General features: G+C 38.9%; 1 protein-coding gene across 1 annotated transcript in view; it reads left to right on the top strand.

Moving 5' to 3' along the window:
- slc24a2 (solute carrier family 24 member 2) overlaps positions 1-21,303 on the top strand; it is a 25,044-nt gene extending 3,741 nt beyond the window's left edge. Inside the window, exons 3-10 of the mRNA XM_024259351.2 lie at positions 13,956-13,991; positions 14,431-14,542; positions 14,669-14,752; positions 16,277-16,356; positions 16,910-17,050; positions 17,431-17,520; positions 18,945-19,111; positions 19,197-21,303. Coding sequence (XP_024115119.1) covers positions 13,956-13,991; positions 14,431-14,542; positions 14,669-14,752; positions 16,277-16,356; positions 16,910-17,050; positions 17,431-17,520; positions 18,945-19,111; positions 19,197-19,446 — 960 coding nt within the window. The 3' untranslated portion in view covers positions 19,447-21,303. The remainder of the gene's footprint in view (positions 1-13,955; positions 13,992-14,430; positions 14,543-14,668; positions 14,753-16,276; positions 16,357-16,909; positions 17,051-17,430; positions 17,521-18,944; positions 19,112-19,196) is intronic.
- The last annotated feature ends 207 nt before the right edge of the window (positions 21,304-21,510 follow it).

The following is a 21,510-nucleotide window of genomic DNA, read 5'->3' as shown; positions in this document are numbered from 1 at the left end:
TCATCCATCATCCATCATCCATCCATCCATCCATCCATCCATCCACCATCCATCCATCCATCCATCCATCCATCCATCCATCCATCCATCATCCATTAATTATCCATCCATCATCCATCATCCATCCACCAATCATCCATCATCCATCATCCATTTGTTGTCAGTTATCAACATCCTAATAAACGTTTTTCTTGTAGTATTTTTACTGGTAGAGAGGATATTTTGGTGTTGAATTTGATAGGGCTGGGTTAATAAAATCAATTTATCAATTTGAATTGATTAAAGCTTAAAAGATCAATAATCGATTGGTAAAAAAAATATAAACTGATTTAACACATAAAGCTAAAGTCCGCTGGCTTGATGCTAACGTTTAATGGATTTCCCATCAGAAGGCTGATGCTAACACTCGGTCGACCTAAACAGACATTCTGACTAAATGAACATTTTTACATACTCACAGGTATGAACTTTCCAAACTCTTAAATAACCATTTGTGGTCTAAAACACAGTTTTTTCTCATACTGTCTTCTTCTTCTAGAATAAGCTGTAATACTACAGCGTGATCCGCACCTAGTGTCCAAACTGAAACGTCCTCCAGGAGAAGCAGAACAATGTTTCCAATGTTAATGATCTGAACATTTTAGTTAGAACTTCTCCTTTAGAGAATCCATGTAACACTGGATGATATTAACAATCTCATTATTTCACTGATACATTTACAATATGTGAACTGGATCAGATTAATATAAATATATTCAAATCATATAGTAGATTATAATGTATTTCTAAACAAATGTGTATAAATGTGTAAACTCAAAAATGAATTAAAGAATTGAAAGAATCTAAAAAAAAAATTAGAATTGAATTGATCCAGTCTTTCTTAATTGAATAGTTTCTGGAAATTATTATCGATACCCAGCCCTAGAATTTGAGATCAGAATCCTTTTATTGACACCTTAGCCACTGTTGTGTCATTCGAAATGCTGTTTACAACAGTTTGGGGTGAGACCCTTTAATTCAATCCATAAGAACCCGTGGTGATATCAACAGAAAAACATCAGAAATGTGTTCTGTGGTCCACTTGGTCTGTGGTACATCCAACATCATGTTCTTTTTAAGGAAAGATGGCTCTGGGTTCTTCTTTGTTAAGATTTCATTGATGCAAAATCAAATTGGTCTTGCAAAGCCTGTCCTGCTAGCGAGTTGGAGACTTAACTTATTTTCATGATATGTCATCACAAGAAAACTACTGTTTTGGGGAGTTGTGACACTCATTCCAAACTCTGGAAAAAAATAAAATAGAAATCAAGGAGAGGAGCAGAATCCATTCTAGGCTGTTTGGAAATCCTTCACTGGATCTTTTTCAGGGTCATGGGATTACTGGAGCCTATCCCAGCTGTTGTAGGGGGAAGGTGGGGTACACACTTGACAGGTCACCGGTCTATTGTATCACCATACAACCACCTAAAGACAATCTAGAGATACCAGTCAACCTCTGCAGGATGTTTTGGACTGTGGGAGGAAGTTGGAAAACACACACAGACCAACAAAGAGAGCATGCTAACTCCACACAGAAAGGAGGTGAGATTTGAACCAGGGCCTTCTCCCTGAGAAGCTAGAGCACTAAGCAGTCCATCAGTGTGCAGCCTTAGGCTTTTGATATTTCCTTTAAACGGCCTGTACCATAAAAAAACAACTTCTTGAGCCTTTAAGTCAGAGGTGACAAACTCAATCACACAAGGGACAGAAATCTAAGACAGTTTAGTTTGCGGGTCGAACAGGATAAACATTTATGAAGCACTAAAACTCCATTTTAAAAACCATAACTTTTTAACATAATTATGAACTAGATATATAGCTTATAGCCTAGATATATAGATATATACCTTCAATAATGGTAGTGAGAATGCTGTAAGCTGAATGTGACCGCTGAAGGTGATAGCCAGCTAAAATATTAGCTTAATGCCAAATTAGCCTAATAAAACTTTAAAAAGCTAGGTTAGCCAGAACACTAGCATGTAGCTGAAATATTAGCTAAACTCCAAAATAGCCTAAAAAATCTTAGTAAATGCCAAAATAGTCCAAAACTCTAGCAGAATGACCATTTTTAAAACTTTAAAACTGTAACTTTTTAATATAATTATGAATAATAAAAAGGCAGGAATATTATTTCAGAATAAATCAACTTAAACACTAAATAAATTTCTATATTTTACTCTCCATAAAAATACATTTTGTCAAAATGATACAATTTAAAAATAAGCTCCAGATAACATCAGCGTCAAGAAACGGTCATTGGATTTAGCGTTTAAACTTTGTGCGGTAGCATAAACCAAAGAGCATTCTGGTGAGGAATCTGCAGGACATTTTGGGATGGATACTAAAGGTATCCGAGAAAGTTGCAAGCAGACGGGGGATATTAGGAAGATACTGCTGAAAGGGAGCAGACTATTTCCTGGAGGAAAAAGTGAGTGACGAATTATAAGAGCTGGTTTGAACATAGATTATTAGCAAAGACAGAAAGGTGAGCGTGTCTCTAGGAAAATGATCCACATGAACGTGAAGAGGATTTTTGATATTGATGATGCTTTAAGGAGAAACGGTTACAGTCAGTGATAATCAGAACAATGTTCTCAGCATTTTGATAAATCCTGAAATGTTCATGTAGTGTTGTCTGCATTTCTTGACAAAATGAATCCATTAGCAATCAACATTCTGTCTGTGGCAGATTTTTGGAACAACCACCCAGGATACTTAAAGTCTCCCTCTGATGAAAATCTTGTTTTTAGAGTTTTTAACATGTCTGTGTGTCATTTTTCTTCTGAAAGAGAAAAAATATAATAAGAAATCCTTTTATTTTTTCATTTCTGAGTATTTCTCCTTTTAGATCAATCAAAGTGTCTTGGACAGACTCTGTTTGAATGAATGATCTTCTTTCCATCAACAGCTCTGCTGCACATGCACTAAACCCTCATCTGTTCCTAGTGTCTAGTTCAGGTTCTGGAGAAGAGAAGATGGTATCTTCACATTGACTGCAGTCAAATGAGCCGCCGTTCACATTTCTGTGGTCAAATCAGCATCACTGGATTTTTGGTGTGAGTTTCATCCAATACTTACGGTAGCAGGACTGAGAACGCTGGAAAATCTCCACCAGACTCCACGGAGCTTCTTGATGTGACCACGGAAATGTGAACGGCGGCTCATTTGACCGCAGTTGGAAAGGATTGTAAATCAATGAAAGAGCATTTTGATGTTAGCTTTGATTATTTTATCAAGAACTCTGAGAAACCAATGATTGAATGTATTGATCACAGTCAATAAACATTGGAGAATTAGCTAAAAGAGTCTTTGGTGAACTGGAAGGAGAAAGAATCAGGAGGGGGACTTTAAGGCAGATACACAATATTTACATTCATATTTGAAAAAAAATGTGGATGTTTGTTTTTGTGGGTGAAATGCAGACACACAGTTGCTCTAGGTTGATGTCAAAATGGGCGGCACCCACAAAGAGCAAAAGGCGGAGCCTCAGAGTCTGAGATGTCTTCTGGGTAGAGAAAGAGTTCACAAAAATAACTCATATTTCATAAATAATGTGTTCTTTTGTGTGCCAAAAATGATCATACTTATGGAGTTTATTCTGAGGCCTAAGAAAATGATATACGTCCTTTAAAATAACAAGATGATTTTAAAATTTGTTCTACAAAGTGTGAAGGCAGCACTTCAGTGCTGGTTATCCTCGGCTCTTAACCTTCTTCAGACCTGTGACCGGCATGAATTCAGAACAGCAGTGATGCAGCCTTTCTGGTTTAATGTTTTCAATTAGCAAAACTGAATTATTTGTTTGATTAAACTCAGACTTTTATTATGAAACGAAGGTGGGGGTCTATTTCAGATATTATCAGCTCAAAACTCTCATCATTCCAGTTATATTTTCAGAGACTTGTTTTTTTTAAAAATAACAGGAAAAAACCCCTCAGCCTTCTGGTAAAGTAATAATATTCCTTAACAGGTGGGCAAACAACCAGGTATTCTCAAAGCCCCTATTAAATCCAGAATGTCAGAGGTCCCTGCTGCAGATCCAGACCCTGATCAGGACAGATTTTGTGTCTAGAAAAACAAAACTATACAGAAATGATCTCACTATGAAAAACTCTGAAATCCATCACAATTACACTTGATTTCAATTGAATTTGTTTGTGCAGACAAGGTGGCAGGTGATCTGCACTGAAACCATTAACTCTGTCGTATCAATTCTGTTTTTGTCATGAAATGTTTCATTTATGTTTTATGAAAGTATACTTATGGGAGTTCTCCATCTACTTTTACAGAATAAACCAAACAAAAACTGAGAAAAGTTCTGTTGGAGCTCATAACTCACAGTTTTGAAGGTCACACTGATGTTCCTAAAATTCTGCTCAGCTGTTTATCATTCATATTTATCTATTTTAATTTTTTTTTTTTTTGCCCCTAAGTTATTATGAATCACCTTTGCAGGAACTCCCAGAGGTCCATAAAAGAACTGTTTGGATCTCAGGGATAAATGACGTGAGGCTCAAGTTCTGCTGACTCAGCAGATAATTGGAGTCAGATCTGTAGTTTAATATGGTGCCTTAAGATGACAAATGTCCATGTCTTGATGCTTCAGGAGAATCCTCACATCACATCCTCACAGAGAAACTCAGATCAGACATTTGAAAGCTGATCTTGATGCTTCTCTCTCATTTTTTGTGTGATTTCAACCGAGAAAAGCCTAGAAACACTAGATCACAGGGGTTCTAGTTTTAGAAGGAAATACTTTAGTTGAGCTACATCATTTCAATCAGAAGGTTTCAGCCCCATTTTCCCATGAAACCTTGGAGTTCCTGCTGAAACCTTTCCTGGCAGGACGCCTGTCGCATGAATTGACATGTGTGTCCTTCTGGGAATCAGCTGTTCTTTAGGCTCTTCTGCCTCCAGAGCTGCTTTGCTCCTCCTGTCGTCCAGCACTCCATGTCCAGCTGCCTTGCCCTCATGTGTCAGTAGCAGCTCAATAATCCCTTAGGCTAATTCCCCCCAATCTCATTACAGCCTCTAAGAATAGCCGGATGCTCTCAGAGGGAGCAGGAATCAGCAGATCGTGGAGACAAATGTGGAATCACTCAGGGAGTTTACCATTTTCCTTTTGCACAAAACCACAAAAGTGTTTCCCCTGGAGATCAAGATCCTGCACTGGCTCTACTTTTCCTGTTGTTTCCTAGCTGGACAATGATGAGATATGGAGGTTTGCCCTCTGGTGACACTTACCTCAGCAATCCTTTCTTATCCTATTATCATCTGCTTACCTGCACTGACGACAGCAAACGGAGCGCAACACTCTGTCATTGTAGACTGCTGAGAGCATCGCTGAAGTTCTCCTGTCCAGTAAAAGAATGTGAGTGTTAATCAAAATGTGTGGCTTTAAGAAAGTCTTATTGGAAACATGCGTTTATAGTTCCAGCCCTAAGAGAGCGTCATACAGATTTCACACTCATAAGTGCAAACAAAACGGTGACTGTCAGTGAGTTTTTCATCACTTTGTCGCTGAGACCTTTATGCTTTTGAGTCCAGGACTAAAACTAAAAACTAAAACAACTCCAGATGGAATCATTTCTGTATGGAGAGCTGCTGCGAAACTAAAGTGCTGCTGACACGCAGACCTGAACATAACCAATCTAAAAGTGGACATCACTGCTGATTAATCCCAGATAAGCCCCTCAGTTTGGAATGTCAGGTGGATGGGAGGAAGAGCAGCGCAGGGGAGAAAGTTGATCTGACTGTGACCTGATGGCAGGACGGGACTGGAAGTCTGGTGTCAATCTGCTGACCCAAGATCAGCACTTTTCACCTTGACATTTTTATTTTCTGTTTGGGCTGGAGGAGCCCTCTCGAATGCACATCACTGCTAGATTTCTTGAAAACACAAAATCCACGCTGATCAAAGAGATTTTTGTCTCATAGACTGATAAAAGGAAATAAAAAGCAAAACGTGTGGAAATCCAGCTGACAAAGTCTTTAAAGAACTCAAAAATGGATGTTTCTTCGGGGCAACCTGAACCTGCTAGCCACCCGGACGGTGGGTGGCTCCTGGGTCCTCAGGGTCCGGGTTCCCCCTTTGGCTCGCACCTCAGCCCCCGATGGCCCTGTTGGCTGCTGTCTGGTACAGCTGAGCACACCTGGCCTGTGGTCTAGGGCCCCTGACACTGGGTATCCCCATGCTCCCGTAGGGGGGCTTATGTAGGAGGCTTGCTCTTGCTTGGTTGGGAGGGTGGGCGGTCTAATTTCTGACCTAGCATAAATTTTGTGAAGCTTAATTAATTTTAGGCAGAGTGAACCACCCCTAAGACAGGGGTGTCAAACTCAATCGCACATGGGGCCAAAATCCAAAACATACCTTATCATGGGTCGAACAGGATAAACATTTATTGAACTACATTTTTAAAACCAAAACTTTTTAACATATTTATGAACTAGACATATAGCATAACCTGTGATAATGCTAGTGTGAATGCTGTAAGCTGAATTTGGACCGCTGAACATGCTAGAGCTGAAAGTGCAGAAATTGATAGCTAAAAACTCTGAAGCTGATAACTTAGGTTAGCCAAAACCGCTTGAACGTAGCTAAAAAAATAGCTAAAGTGTAGGAAACAAAAAACTTCTATGAAATTTCTGCTGAATAATCAAAAACATTACATGTATTTACTTTGTACCAAAAACGAGCAGACAGCTGGTTCCACATGCAGCAGGTTTATTAGTTCAGACAGGAATGAAGCACAGCTAAAAGTCTACAGGGCTAAATCAGGGTCAGTCAGGCAGGGGTCGATCACGAGCATGAGATCATCCAAGAAGAGGGAGGGTCCTGGCGAGGGTCAGGGCAGGCACCAGGCAATCAGAGAATAATCAGGGTCAGAAACAGAAGAACATTTCCAGATAGAAACGCTCAATAATGCGGGCAGGGTGGCACATGGCAAGTGAGAGAAGATCAAGACCATGATCCTTCTAACCACAAGGGAAAACACAATTACTTCAGTTTTTGTTTCATTTATCCCAAGGCAGTTAGCCGACATCCACAACCTAATTTTATCAAGGCAGTCAGTTACTGCCTTATCTGTGCTGTCAGGCCCCTTTTGTATAGGAAGATACATTTGACAGTCGTCGGCATAAAGATGGAAATCCACTTTAAGCTGCATCCCCACTGGTAGAATGTAAATAGAGAAAGCAATGGGCCAAGAACCAACCTCTGAGGGACTCCCCATCTCAGGACGTCACACTTGGAAGAGTGAGGGCCCCATGCTAACACTAAAAGATCTGTGAGATAAGACTCCATCCAAAGTAAAGCTTCAGCAGAAAGCCCCACCCACCGTTCCAGCCGACCAATCAAGATCCTGTGATCAACTGTGCCAGAAGCTGCTGATAGATCCAATAATAAAAGAACAACCACATGACCTGCATGTGTTGCTAGCAAAACGTCATTACATTTTTTTGAAATTATGTCAAATATGAACTCTTTATGTGCGTTACAAAGTGTGCTGTATCACTTAGAAATATTTTGAAATTATACTAAAAAATATTTTTTAGTATGAGAAAAAAAAGAATAAATGTGTCTTAACCAATAGGGTTTTTGAGTATAGCTGAGAAATGTGAGTGCTTTTTATTTTCAGCATTGCTAAATGTAACTGAACTTTTACTCTTTTAAAAGTTTTGGAGCCTGAACGGGGCTCGAAGAATTAAAAATAAACAGATAAGTAAATCCAAGTAAAGAAAACTTGACGATTCTTTCCAGAAATGTGCGTGATGAAGCAGCGTGACAGGGTGAAGGAGAGCGTTTGAATGAGGCTAAGGCTGCATTCACACCCAAATGCAAACAGATGCAATTCTTATAAAGGTATTGCTGCTTGACGCTTGACCTAAAATTTGTTAAATAGGCTTGACACCCCGGACGTGTGTGGGAGGAGCTACCACCAAATGTTTTCACCCTGATTGCTACATGGAGTGGAGGGTGTGATCCACCTCCAACCGACAATAGTCGGGACAGGCTCTGGCAACAATACGGACAACCGCAGGAAACAGTGGGTTAAGACGATGAGGGAACATTCAGGACAAGACCGCCCGTATCAGTGTGCCATGTTGGATTTGGATTCTACGTGCCCGGAGCTGACTCCCTGATTGGTCGACTTGACACAGATTTATATGCAAATCCATCCCATATAACATGAATTATATTTTTTTCTTATTTTTAATTAAGGGTTATGAATCATCTGACAAAAATTTTTGACATTTCTTGGACCGTACAAAAAGGAGAAGAGAGAAGGAGAGAGTGGGATGTTAGAAATAGTGGATAAGGGCATTAAAATAAGGAATAAAAAGGAAAACTGGAGGAAATCACCCGGGCGACCCAACACCAGCGACCCAGACCACAACCATCAGGACAGAGAGCGCAGGCCCGTAGTCTGGCAAGAGAATAGTCCCACCGCCATGCTCAGGGACTATGACTGGGTATCGATAATAATTTTTCAGAAATGATTCAATTTGATCCACTAGAGCCTGGATCGATTCCATTCCGATTTTTTTTCCCCCAATTCTTTCGATTCTTCAATTCAGTTCAGTTTTGAGTTTACACATCTATACCCATTTGTTGAGAAATACATCAGTTCAGTTTGTTAGTGAAATAATTAGAGTGTTAAAAGCATACAATGTTACATGGTTTTGCAAAAGTTCTAACAAAAAAACATTATTCTGCTTCTCCTGGAGAGTGTTTCAGTTTGGCCACTAGGTGGAGATCGCGCTATAGTATTACACCTTATTCCAGAAGAAGAAAGTATGAGCAAAAAACGATGTTTTACACCAGAAATCATTTCTTTAAAAATATTTCCTTAAAATTGTTTAGAGAATTAATCCCTGTGAGTTTATAAAGATGTTCATTTAGTCAGAATGTATGTTTAAGTCGACCGAGCGTTATATGGAAAATTCTATTAAACGTTAGCATCAAGCTAGTGGACTTTAGCTTTCTGTGCTAAATCAGTTTATATTTTTATTAATTGTTTATTGATCTATTAAGCATAAATCGATTCAAATCGATTAATCGATTTTATGAACCCAGCCATAGTGGGAGTCTCAGAGTGTGCTCTTGCTTTGTAAATAGTGTTTTTCAGGCTCCATTTTTGGGTTTCCAGATTAATGGATCTATTTTCAGAGCAATGCAGGGAGTCAAGCAGGAAACTCTGCAGCAAAACTGGTCACCAGTAAAACCATGTGATAAATGTGAGCAAAGAAAAACCTCCAGTTTCTGATCAAACTTCAACAAATCATCAAAATATTTTAAATAAACAGGCGGGGAGTTAAATATCTTGTTTGTGAATTAAGTTCAAACATTAAAGGAAACTTGAATTTTACTCTGAATAAGTTGAATATTTTTGTCGACCATCTGTAAGTATTTTCTAAAGATAAAAGATCACATGCCCAGCAGATCCTTCAATACACTTCATGCTGTTTTTGTTAAAACTATAGTAACTAAAGAGTGAAGCTCAGTGAAAGTGACTAACATCTCTAAAACCCAAATCACAAGTAAACACGTGTATATTAGAGGACGTTGTTTCGCAGCCAAACATGTTTTTGTTTGAGTTTTGGAGACCTAAAAGTCAGAAAGAACACAACAGAAGTTAACTTTTTTAATGTGGCTTGGTCCCCTTTGATTCCCATTGGTTTTATGTTTGAACGTTGCATTTTTGAGCCCCCTATCTCGTTAGTATGATCCAGACATTCCTGTATAGAACTTCCCTCGTAGTTCATCATCACTCCACTAGGGGCAGTAGAAGGCCTTATCCTGCTCATTTCAAAATGTCTCCTTCCATGAAATCTCATTAACACTTTTGGAGGGAACAGTTGAGCCAAGTAAAACTCATCCATTGTGATTCATTTTTTAAATTACTACTTGCAGTATTAAAATAATGCAAAATATGTTAATAATTAATTATTTCATAATACTGTTACACCGTGTTAAAAATATGTGCAATAAATCCCTTAAAAAAAAAAAAAATCCCTCAATGGATCATAATTTACACTATCTTTATCTCATTGAAATTATATGTTTTATAAAATGTATTTTAAAGGGGTCGGAAAGCATCTTAAGTTAAAAATAGGTAACTTTTTTGTCATTTCTTTGTTGTAATAGACTTTAAAGGGTTAAACTCCATGATGAAGTCTTTGTGTTGCTGAGCTGTTCAAGCTTTAACTGTCAAATATTTTGCTTGATTTGTTTGTTTTGCTGCATTGTTTGCTCCTCTGAATGATCTCTGACTTGACCCGTAAAGCGGTTCTGCATTCATTCTTCTGTCTGTCTGATCAGAGTTATTTATTCAAGAGAATTTTATTGGTTCAGGGAAATTAAAGGTGGATTATATTTAAAGTCCTGATTAAAGATGTTGAGCACATGTGTCAAACTCAAGGCCCGGGGCTGGATCCGGCCCACTGGGTGATTATATCCGGCCTGGCGGATCTTTTTTAATATTTTCGTTATTAATGACCCGATGTTATCTTGCACTGCTAAGATATTGCAACACATCCCAGCCAGCCTGGCCAGGTGGGCCCCAAATGGGTTTGTCCACAGTTTCCATGGTGGTCTCACCTGTGTTTGCCCACATCGTTAAGTGGGCACTCAGTGAGTAGGTTTGCTGCGCTAGCTAGTCGCCTGATGGACAGCTCTGCTGTAGAGAACTCTGCTGTACAGAGCTAGCGCGCTCTGCTGTAGCTAGCTTACGAGCTCCTCTTTGGTGAAATCACAAGCTCCGCTGTAGCATGCTAGCGAGCTACTCTGTGGAGAGCTAGCGAGCCCTGTGTAGCGAGTTAGCGAGCCCTATGTAGTGAGCTAGCGAGCTACACGGCCCACCGGGTGGCTGGCTAGCATAGCGAGCCTACCCACTGAGTCCCCACCTAAGCCAGTGTGGGCAAACACAGGTGAGACCACCATGGAAACTGTGGGCAAAGCAAGGGGCCACATTTCCTGCCCTTTTTAAACCATATGGGGCCCACTTGAAAATATAGTCAAAAACCGTCTGTGTGCTGCCCCCTACGGGTTGAATCCAGGTATTATAGTTGAATTTTGTTATTGGTCAAACCACGTAGGTTTCAGAAGTCCTACGTCATGATCTGCAGCTCCAGTAATGAGAACAGTTCTACCTCCAAGCCCCGCCCCTCTGACAGGATTATCACATTTTAGCTGTGGGTGGAGTCAGCCTCCAACTTCCCTGTTTGGCTACCCTTTAGAGACCCTTACACGTCAAAAAAGTACATTATGGGTCTCCCCAACGTGTCTTTTTGACATGCTGGCTGTTCTGATTAAATCAGGGGTCCTGAACCTCTGGGGTGCAAGTTGGTACCGGGAAGTGGGCTGTACCGATATTCTATCCCTAACCATAAAACAAGTTAACATGAAATGAGAGAAGACTATGAACTGAGCTGAATGTGAAAGACTCATATGCTGGATCCACAGCTGTAGGATCGTTCCTCTGTCCTGAAGAGACTTAGCTGCTCTTTGGCCTGAAGGTTCAACTACTATTGTGCACATGAATGCAACATGAACATTCAACAAGCTCACACCAACCATGAGCAGAGAGCTGAGTCAGTCATCAGGGAACTTCTCTGCAAACCAAAGTCTTCTGAAGTCAAATGTGAGGCCGTCTGTCTGGAGGTACAACCAAACCCTGAAACTGACCAATGAATGGAAGGACAGTAGATCATCAGAACACACTGCAGCTCAGACGAGCTGGTAAAACAAGCGACGTTTGCCGAGTGCTGCTTCACTAAACTGGGTTCTTTTATTTTTTTGGAATAGAGGAGTCACAGATTCCGCAAGTTATCCTACTAAAAAAACTGAGTTTAGTCTGTAATGATTTTTTGGGATACACAACCCTTTAAAGCACGTGTCAAAGTCAAGGCCCTATCCGGCCCTCCAGATCATTCTATTATATTGTTATTAATGACCCGATGTTATCTTGTGAACATTTCTAACTATAATTTTGACAAAATCTATTTCTATGGAGAGTAAAATATTAAAGTTATTTAAGGTTTAAGTTGATTTATTCTGGAATAATATTCCTGCCTTTTTTAGTCATTATTATGTTAAAAATTTACAGTTTTAAAGTTTTAAAAATAGACATTCAGTTTTTGGTCGATTATGTCATTTACTAAGATTTGTTAGGCTTTTATAGAGTTTACTTAATATTTCAGCGACATGCTAGCCGTTTTGGTGAATTTAGGCTTTTTTTTAATAAAGTTTTGAGGCTGTTTTAGAGTTTAGCTAATATTTCAATAACAAGCTAGGTGTTTTGGTTAATTTTGGCTTTTTTTTTCGTTTTTTTTTTTTATATTTTGAAGTTTAGCTATTTTTTTCACCCACATGTTACATGTTTTGGCTAACCTAAGTTTTTTTGTAAGTTTTTTAGGCTGTTTTGAAATTTAGCTGATATTTTAGCTGGCTATCAGCTTCAGCATTTTCAGCTATCAGCTTTAGTGTTTTTAGCTTTTAATTTGAGCTTCTTCAGCTATCAGCAGAGGCCACATTCAGCTTACAGCATTCACCGTAGCATTATTGCTATATAATTTATAATTGTGGTAAAAAGTTATGCTTTTAAAAATGTAGTTTTAGAGTTTTCAATAACTGTTTATCCTATTCAGCCAGTGTCCTGAGGTGTTTTGGGTTTTGGCCCCTTGTGCGATTGATTTTGACTCCCCTGATCTAGAGACTGAATTTTGAAAAAATGACATGTTAAACCACATCCTGGGATTTTCAGAGTTTATTTGCGTTACTTTGTTTTAGTTTTTTGCATCATTATACAAATGAATTCATTAAAGCCACTAAATGAAAGAGAGTTTTGAATACATTTGTTTCATTTTTCTCATGATGGTGGACATAAAGACAATTGAGATTAAAACTGATTTCTTTATTCTAATCGTCATTTGGAACCTCTCAGCCATTTCCTCTTATGACCACCAGAGGGACCCCTCTCCTGAACACTAACCATTTTCAGCACCTTCCTCACTACAACTCCCATCAGCCACCGCTTCAGTCTTCTCCATGCACAGCTGATCATCCTCATCAGAACCACCAGCATTCATACTCACTCCAGCCTGTACTTCAGTGCGGAATCTTGATCGTGTTTACTCGTCAGTCTAAACAGTTTTCCTAGTGTGATTCTCTGTTTTTTCCCTCACCTGTCTTTTGACGTTGTCTATGTCTTGCCCTTATTCTGTTTCATCAAACAGTTTGCTAATAGATCCTAACATCTCAGCCTCTTCATCACAGAACCAGACAAAAACATACTGTTTGAAAAAGCTTGTAGTCGGTGCTACAACGGCTTTATTCTGATGCATCAACTTGAAGATGGCAGACAAATAGATTCATTTTTTTTTTCACTTTCTTCATCTGAGCTGGAATCTCGATCAAAACTGTACGGCTGGATTGCTCTGATATTGCTCACCATTTTTGTTGCTCCACTAATGTCAGGTTGGGATTTTGTAAGCTAGCAGGAGAGAGTGTAGCCAAAGGGATGATGGGAAGGGGGGTGGCTTACTCTGCTGCCACACAACTCAGAGGTGAACTCCTGCCACTCTCCAGAAACTATGTCCCAGAAAACGATGCAGGATTTTTGCATTTGGGCTACAAACGATTTAATTATAATTAAAAGCCTACTGGGTACACTTTAAGAAATAAAATCCAAATATGATAACTTTTAAAATGACTGAGCTAGATTTTTTCTGTTTTGTGTCTCAGTTTCATGAACGTCACACATTTCTCTAATCTTTTTACGTGAAGCTTATTGCAAAATCTCTCTCTGACAAATACTCCACTGTACATTATATAACAGTGTAGACCTGGTGAGAAATCCGCCTTCATGGGTTTTACATCATTTTAACTATCAATATTCTTTGTCGTTTTTCCAAAGGTGACTGCATCTGGAGATGATGAGAACAAGCTAACCGTGAGTTTGAAATGTCTACGATCCAACTAAACATTCAAGCAAATGTTTTGTAGAAGTAAAAGTTCTAAAATGATTTAACCCTTTAACACCTTAAACACAAAATCTTTAACATATTGTAACTTCTCAACTGTTAACACGATCATTCCAGTAGATTGTGAAGGAGAAAAGCGGCTTGTCGAGACGCTTTTCTCCTTCACAATCTACTGGAATGATCGTGTTAATGGTTGAAAACCTACAGTAAATCAAAGAAGATAAACAATGGAGCTCTGCTGTTAAAGGGTTAAAAATAAGCCTGTGTTGCACAAATGTTTAAATTATAAAGACACATATGAATCATTCAGAAGGGAAAATTGGTTTTAGCAGTTAGTAAAACCATGTGAATGAATGATGTCAAATCTGCATTAAAACAAGTCTTTCATGTCTTTTTCGGGTTCGGTAGGCCAAGCCCAGACTGCAGAGGGAGGGCAGTTGTGCTTCTCTTCACAACTCTCTGATGAGAAACAGCATCTTCCAGCTCATGATCCACACTCTGGACCCGCTCAGCAACGAAGGTGTGGCTCGCTCATGAAAGATACGCAACACCTTCAAACTCGGACAGTCTCACTCACACCTCGCTCACTTCGTAATGACGTTTGCATCTCACATCTACAGCTCTCTCTCTGTTTCTGTGACTGCAGGGGGTTTCAAAGAGAAAGCATCAATCCTTCACAAAATGGCCAAGAAGAAGTGCAAGGATGAAGGAGTCACAGCCAACGGTGTAGGTGTGTAACAGCAGGTTCAACACATCAACGCTTTGCATCAGTGCACTCATGAATCAGGACGTAAACTACAGGAACAAAAACACATTTCAGTCATTCATTTTTGTGGAATTGCAGCAAGCTTTTTCTATGTTTATGTTTATGTATAGGATATTTACAGCATGTTCTACAGCAGGAGTGTCAAACTCAATCACACAGGGGCCAAAATCCAAAACACACCTTAGGATGTGGGATGAACAGGATAAACATTTATTGAACTCTCTAAAACTACATTTTGAAAACTTTAAAACCGTAACTTCTAACATAATTATGAACTATATATATAGCATTACCTGAGATAATGCTAGTGTGAATGCTGTAAGCTTAATTTGACCGCTGAAGATGATAGTGCTGATAGCTGAAGATGCTGAAATTGATAGCTAAAAACACTGAAGCTGATAGCCAGCTAAAATATTAGTTAAATACCAAATTAGACTGAAAAAACGAGCAAAAAAGAACTTACATCAGCCAAAACAGCTAGCATGTAGCTGAAAAAAACAGCTAATAATAATAATAATAATAATAATAATGGATTGGATTTATCTGCGCTTTTCCAGACGCTCAAAGCTTACATTGTGCATCCATTATTCATTCACACCTCATTCATACTTGGTGACGGTAAGCTACTATTGTAGCCACAGCTGCCCTGGGGCAGGCTGACAGAGGCGTGGCTGCCAGTACGCGCCAACGGCCCCTCTGACCATCACTGGAACATTCATACACATTCTTACACCAGTGGAGCCACACTGGAGGCAAGTAGGGTTAAGAGCCTTGCCCAGGGACACAACGACACTTGGCTGGCGGGAGCCGGAATCGAACCGCCTATCCTTCGATCATTGGCCGACCCGCTCTACCACCTGAGCCACTGCCGCCCTAAACTTCAAAATAGCCTAAAAGACTGAAAAAAGCATACATTAGCCAAAACAGCTAACATGTAAATATTAGCCTAACTCCAAAATAGTCTAAAAAACCCAAAATCAGGCAAAACAGCTAGCATGTAGCTGAGATATTAGCTAAACTCCAAAACAGCCTAAAAAAATCTTAGTAAATGTCAAAATAGTCAAAAAAACTAACAGAATGACAATTTTTAAAACTGTAACTTTTTAACAAAAATATCAATAATAAAACAGCAGGCATATTATTCCAGAATAAATCAACTTAAACCTTAAATAACTTTCAATATTTAACTCTCCATAAAAATATATTTTGTCAAAATCATACAATTACCTGGAGGGCCACATCCGGCCCTCGGGCCTTGACTTTGATATATGTGCTTTACAGTCTCTCTGTTAGTTTATAGATACACATTTTTTCAGGCTGGTTTCTATTGGGCTCAATGGGATTTATGTCTGGTAACTCTGTTAAAGAAACTACTGTTTGTATTTGTTCTCTGACTGGTTTACTAGTTCATTTAATTTTTATCAAAGTAGCTTTAAAGAGAGGAATTATGATAATGATCACTATTTCTATAAACTTTGTTTCCCCAAGTGGAGAGAAACACCTCCAATAGTTCGAATGTTGCAGTTGAAGTCACTCCGCCCATGAATGGAGTTGCTGGAGGAGATCAGGTAAGAGGTCGTCTTCTCTCTCATGTTGTTCCATGAAGCCCAGTCAGCCCATCATCGTCCAGAACCTCCAGGATTTCACAGTAGAGTTTTAGGATTGTTATGGCCTTAAACGCCTGATGTTGTGGCAGCTTTTGTGAAAAGTTGTGACAAAAGTTGCGATTTTTTTTAATATATATATTTAAAAAAAATGTTAATCATGAAAAAAAAAATTCCCATTCTTATTTTCCAACTCTTTATATTGTGACAGAAATACTTTACAATCACCATATACAGTGTTGTTGTGCTGTCATTTAACTTCAATAGAACCATGAAACACAAAATGAACTTTTGGTCCTTCCTGCTGGTCAAAGTTGCAGTTAAGTTTCTGCATAAATAAAAAGTTGCAGGGTGCACAACAAATTGTGGAGTTTACTTGAATTCACGTCAATAGTTGCGATCGCGAAATCCTGGAGGGTCTGATGGTCTAATGAACTGATTTGTCTAAATCCTGTTGGATAACATGACAAATGCAGGGCTGTAAGACACCATCGTAGAATAACAAAGTCTTTCACAGGGTGGGGAGGAGGATGACGACGATGAAGGCCAGCCATTAAGCTTGGCCTGGCCTGATACCTGCAGGAAACAGCTGACCTACCTCTTCATCTTACCCATCGTCTTCCCCTTGTGGCTGACTCTGCCGGACGTCAGGAGAGAGGTGAGCACACCTGCAGCAGGACTGAAGCCCAGAGGAGCTTCATGGACGGCCAACCAACAACTCCATGTTGGTCTTTAGACGGTTCGGTTATTGTAAAGAACTTCTGAAATGACACAGATGCCCTCTCACATTTTCAACCTAAAAACATTTTTCCAAATGTGTTTAAATGTGAAAAAAAAAAACAACGTCATAATGCTGTCGTTTGTGTTTTTCTGACAATGTCTTCATATTTTTTATTCAATTTGGAGAAAAATTGCTTTGGAAATTCAATATGTTGTGATATCTTGCTTGTTTTTTAACCTAAAAGTCTTTAAAGTAAATTTTGACTGTAAATACATTTAAATGATTCATGAACACACTCTAATTTTTCCATTTTTCAGAATGCCGAGAGGTTTTTTCCTTTCACTTTTCTTGGCTCCATCTGCTGGATTGCTTTCTTCTCATACCTGATGGTGTGGTGGGCTCACCAGGTGCGCTCTCTCACAAACACTCATCAGAAGCTCCATCTCGGCTCCATTTCTGTGCTGTTTTCTGTGGAATGTGACCATAATTAATCAATTGTAGGAAAGCTGCTTTTTAGAAATAAAATTAAAGCTGAGGATTGTGAGATCAAAAAAAGTAAATGTTCAATGATTTTATATCCATACTTGGAAAATCCTACTTCTGGTTTCATAATTTTAGTACATCGAGCTGCTTTTCCCCTTCAAAATTTGTTGGAATTACGTTGATCATTTTAAAGGTTAAAGCATTAGAATAAACTAAGGACCATAAACAATGGAGATCTGGTGTTGAAAAGTTAAACAAAATTCCAGATACCAAAACACAATCCAAAAAAACACAATTAGAAAGGAAATGGAAGGCACCAGCCCAGGGGACTGTAACACATGTGTCTCTTTTATCTCTCCATGGTTTCTTCTTGTCCAAACATAAATAAGTCATGGAGACTGCTGATCCAGACATGTCGACCATCAGAGTCAGCAGCTCCTGATAATGTCTGTCTAACCAAAACTGCCCAAAGAAATAAAAATGAACAAACCCCGAAAACTAAGACTACCAAGATCCAAACTAAAATAACAAAACCCAGCAGAGTAAGACTGATGAGGACAAAGAGGGGAAAAGAACAAAAAAAAGTTATTTGTGCTTTTGTCACACGTAAAAGAAAAAAATCACATTTTCAGAGAGTCTAGGTCCTTTTTAATTTTTGCTTTTGTTCGTGCCAAAAAATAGACACAACTCATATTTACTAATTTAAAAAAAAGAAGGTCATGAATGCAAATCCAAATTTCCTAAAGGCTAAAGTAAGACTATGCAGCTCCTTCTAGGTTTTGATCAGTAGAAAATAAGTCCAAATGTCTCTTTTACTGTTAAACGTTGCTTACCTCTGACCTAGGACGTCACTGATGGCATTTATCCATCCTTCCAACCAAAAGCTATTTGGCATGAAGCATTCTGGACATGCTCCTTACTAATCATTAAGCTTTTATTGCTATGTAAACATGGAAGACTTGGGTTAGCCAAAACAGCTAGCATGTAGCATTAAAAGATAGCTAAACTTTAAAATAGCCTAAAAATTGAAAAAAGCCTAAATTAGCCAAAACAGCTAGCATGTAAATATTAGCTAAACTCCAAAACAGCCTAAAAAAAACTAAAGAAAAGCCTAAATTAGCTGAAACGGCTAGCATAAATATGAATAATAAAAACTCAGGAATATTATTCCAGAATAAATCAACTTAAACCTTAAATATCTTCCAATATTTTACTCTCCATAAAAATATATTTTGTCTAAATTTATACAAGTTAGAAATAAGAACAAGATAACATCAGATCATTAATATCAATAAAATAAAATGATCTGGAGGGCCGTAATGTTTGTCGATCTGTGGCTTCCCTGCAGGTCGGAGAAACATTTTGGATCACAGAGGAAATCATGGGTCTGACCATCCTAGCAGCAGGGACTTCCATCCCTGACCTCATCACCAGCGTGATTGTTGCCCGGAAAGGCCTCGGAGACATGGCCGTGTCCAGCTCAGTGGGCTCCAACATCTTTGACATCACTGTCGGGTCAGTCCACTGCAACACCAAACACGCTTCTTCCTTTGAGCGGGATGTAACCTCAGTCTGTGTGGGTTTGTTGTCGTCTCTGCAGCCTGCCGTTCCCGTGGCTCCTCTTCAACATCATCAATGACTTTAAGCCTGTGGAAGTGAGCAGCAACGGCCTCTTCTGTGCCATAGTCCTCCTCTTCCTCATGCTCCTCTTCGTCATCATGTCCATTGCAGCTTGCAAGTGGAGAATGAGTAAACTTCTGGGCTTCCTCATGTTCTTGCTCTACTTTGTCTTCCTGGTCGTCAGTGTCATGCTGGAGGACAAAATCATCATGTGTCCTGTCACCATCTGAGACGCGTTTCCTGGAAGCGCTCTTCGGGCGAAAGAGGTGCAAAGTGATGAACGTCTCACATGGGGACAGCACAATCTACACTGAGACTGGTGAAGCACAGCTTTATTTATTAGTTAAGTCAATCAAGAACCAATTTTCATTTACCACGCATGCATGAGGAGAACATGCACTCAGAACGGACCCAGCTGGGATTGAACCACCGCCCTCTCATTGTGAGGAGAGAGTGCGGACCACTACACCACTATGCAGCCTGTTCACATGCAGCATGAATGTTTAAGGACGGCAAACAGACAGTTTCAATGTGGAGACCATGTGACCACACTGAGGAAACACTGAAGGAAAGGATGGACAGACATGGATCCAGGATGGAAAGCAGAGGTTTTCCAGACGGGTTTGCTTTCCTGAACAGTGTTGTAGCTGTAGAGTATCAGAAGAACTTGACATGGACGAAAGGGGCATCCACTTTAAAGACGTGAGGTGCTCATGTCACTAAGCATGTGACTGTGCTTTGAGAGTCGCAGTTTGTCTTCAGCAGAAGTAGCAATGATGATTTTTAGCATTTAGAGCGCATTAAAGACTGAAGATTGACGACTGGCAGGTTTCCATGGTTACACGTGCACATCCCTCCAGATGGATTTGGTTTCTACAGTCCCTGATGAGCATGTGAACATCCCTCTGTCTGCTCTGGATGCCTTTCCAAGCACATGTTCAGAGGTGGAATCTTGGGCAGAAGATGAAAGGCGTCTATTGTGTGTATGTTCTTCTATTTCTTCAACTTTGTGAAATGACACTATGATTTATGTATTCATGTACTCTTGCTATTCTTTTGAATATGAAGGCTCCAGATCATCTCAGTTGAGTGTTTTGGTCAGTTTGGACTACAAAGCAGGCTCCACACACGGTCGGTGGAACCATTCAGAACCACTCTAATCCACTAAACTCACATTTCTAGATCCACACGTTCTCAAAGTTTTCCTGTCTCAACAGTTATAGGTTGTGTTTTGGTTCGTGAAACCATGACTATAACTTAAGTAAGGAATGAAATTATTCAGAACTCTGATCGAATTATTACAGAAACTTTTTTGCACCAATGGAAACATTTTGTATTATTGCGTATTTTTTCCTTTAATTGATAGAAATTTACAACTATTAACTGCAGTCAGAGAAAACTGAGAATTAAACCACAATTGTTGTTTAAATGTTAAATAAAACAACACTTTTCCTCTTAATCTCAGCAAAAGCTCTTATGTTTATCATTTGATCCATTTGAAAATGTTATATATTTTGACTACATAGATTTCAAAAACATAAACTGACTGACGTAGATGTAAGAAGTTTTGCACTACGAGAGCTGAAGGGAAAATAACTGAAGTTGGATTTGTGCTCTGATATGAAGATAAAACTTCACTTATTTTCATTTTCCAAAGACTTTAATTCTTTGTTTGGAAACCTGGTTCTGATTGATCCATTTCAAACTCCAGGAAGTCTATTCAACTCCTGTGCTGTGTTTAACACAAAACATTTTTTATGGTTTCCTATGTCATGTCTGAATAAATGTAACATGTGTTTTCCACAGGAATGGGTTGGACTCTTTAAAAATGTTTTATTGTGTATTTGTATCTATACAGAAGTGTGTACAATGGAGATCTTTATTAATATTTGTAGGTCATCTCTTTTATCTTAAGCACTTTTTTGTCAACCACTCCATCAGATGTAGTCGGTCTATGCAGTATCATCTTTAACTCTTTCTTTCTCTCTCTTTTACTTCCCTTGTGTGTTATGTATGGAATAATATTCATATACTACTTGAATCATGTACTATACTGTAAAACATATATTATTCCTCTCTGTGTAAATTATGATGGTCAAATTAAAAAAAAAATCAAAATTAACCTATTTTTAGGAGTATTTTTTCTTTTGACATAATTTACTGTTGAATAAAATGACAAAATAATTTAATAAACACTTCACGTGACGTCACACATACCCAGTCATGTGCAGAGTCACTTCTAGTAGATACGATTTAGGACGGCAAAGCTGACAGCTGAAAACTGTTTAAAGCAA

This window comes from Oryzias melastigma, linkage group LG1 (genome assembly GCF_002922805.2).
Source record: "Oryzias melastigma strain HK-1 linkage group LG1, ASM292280v2, whole genome shotgun sequence".
Taxonomy (NCBI): domain Eukaryota; kingdom Metazoa; phylum Chordata; class Actinopteri; order Beloniformes; family Adrianichthyidae; genus Oryzias; species Oryzias melastigma.
This window is presented reverse-complemented; position numbering and strand designations above follow the sequence as displayed.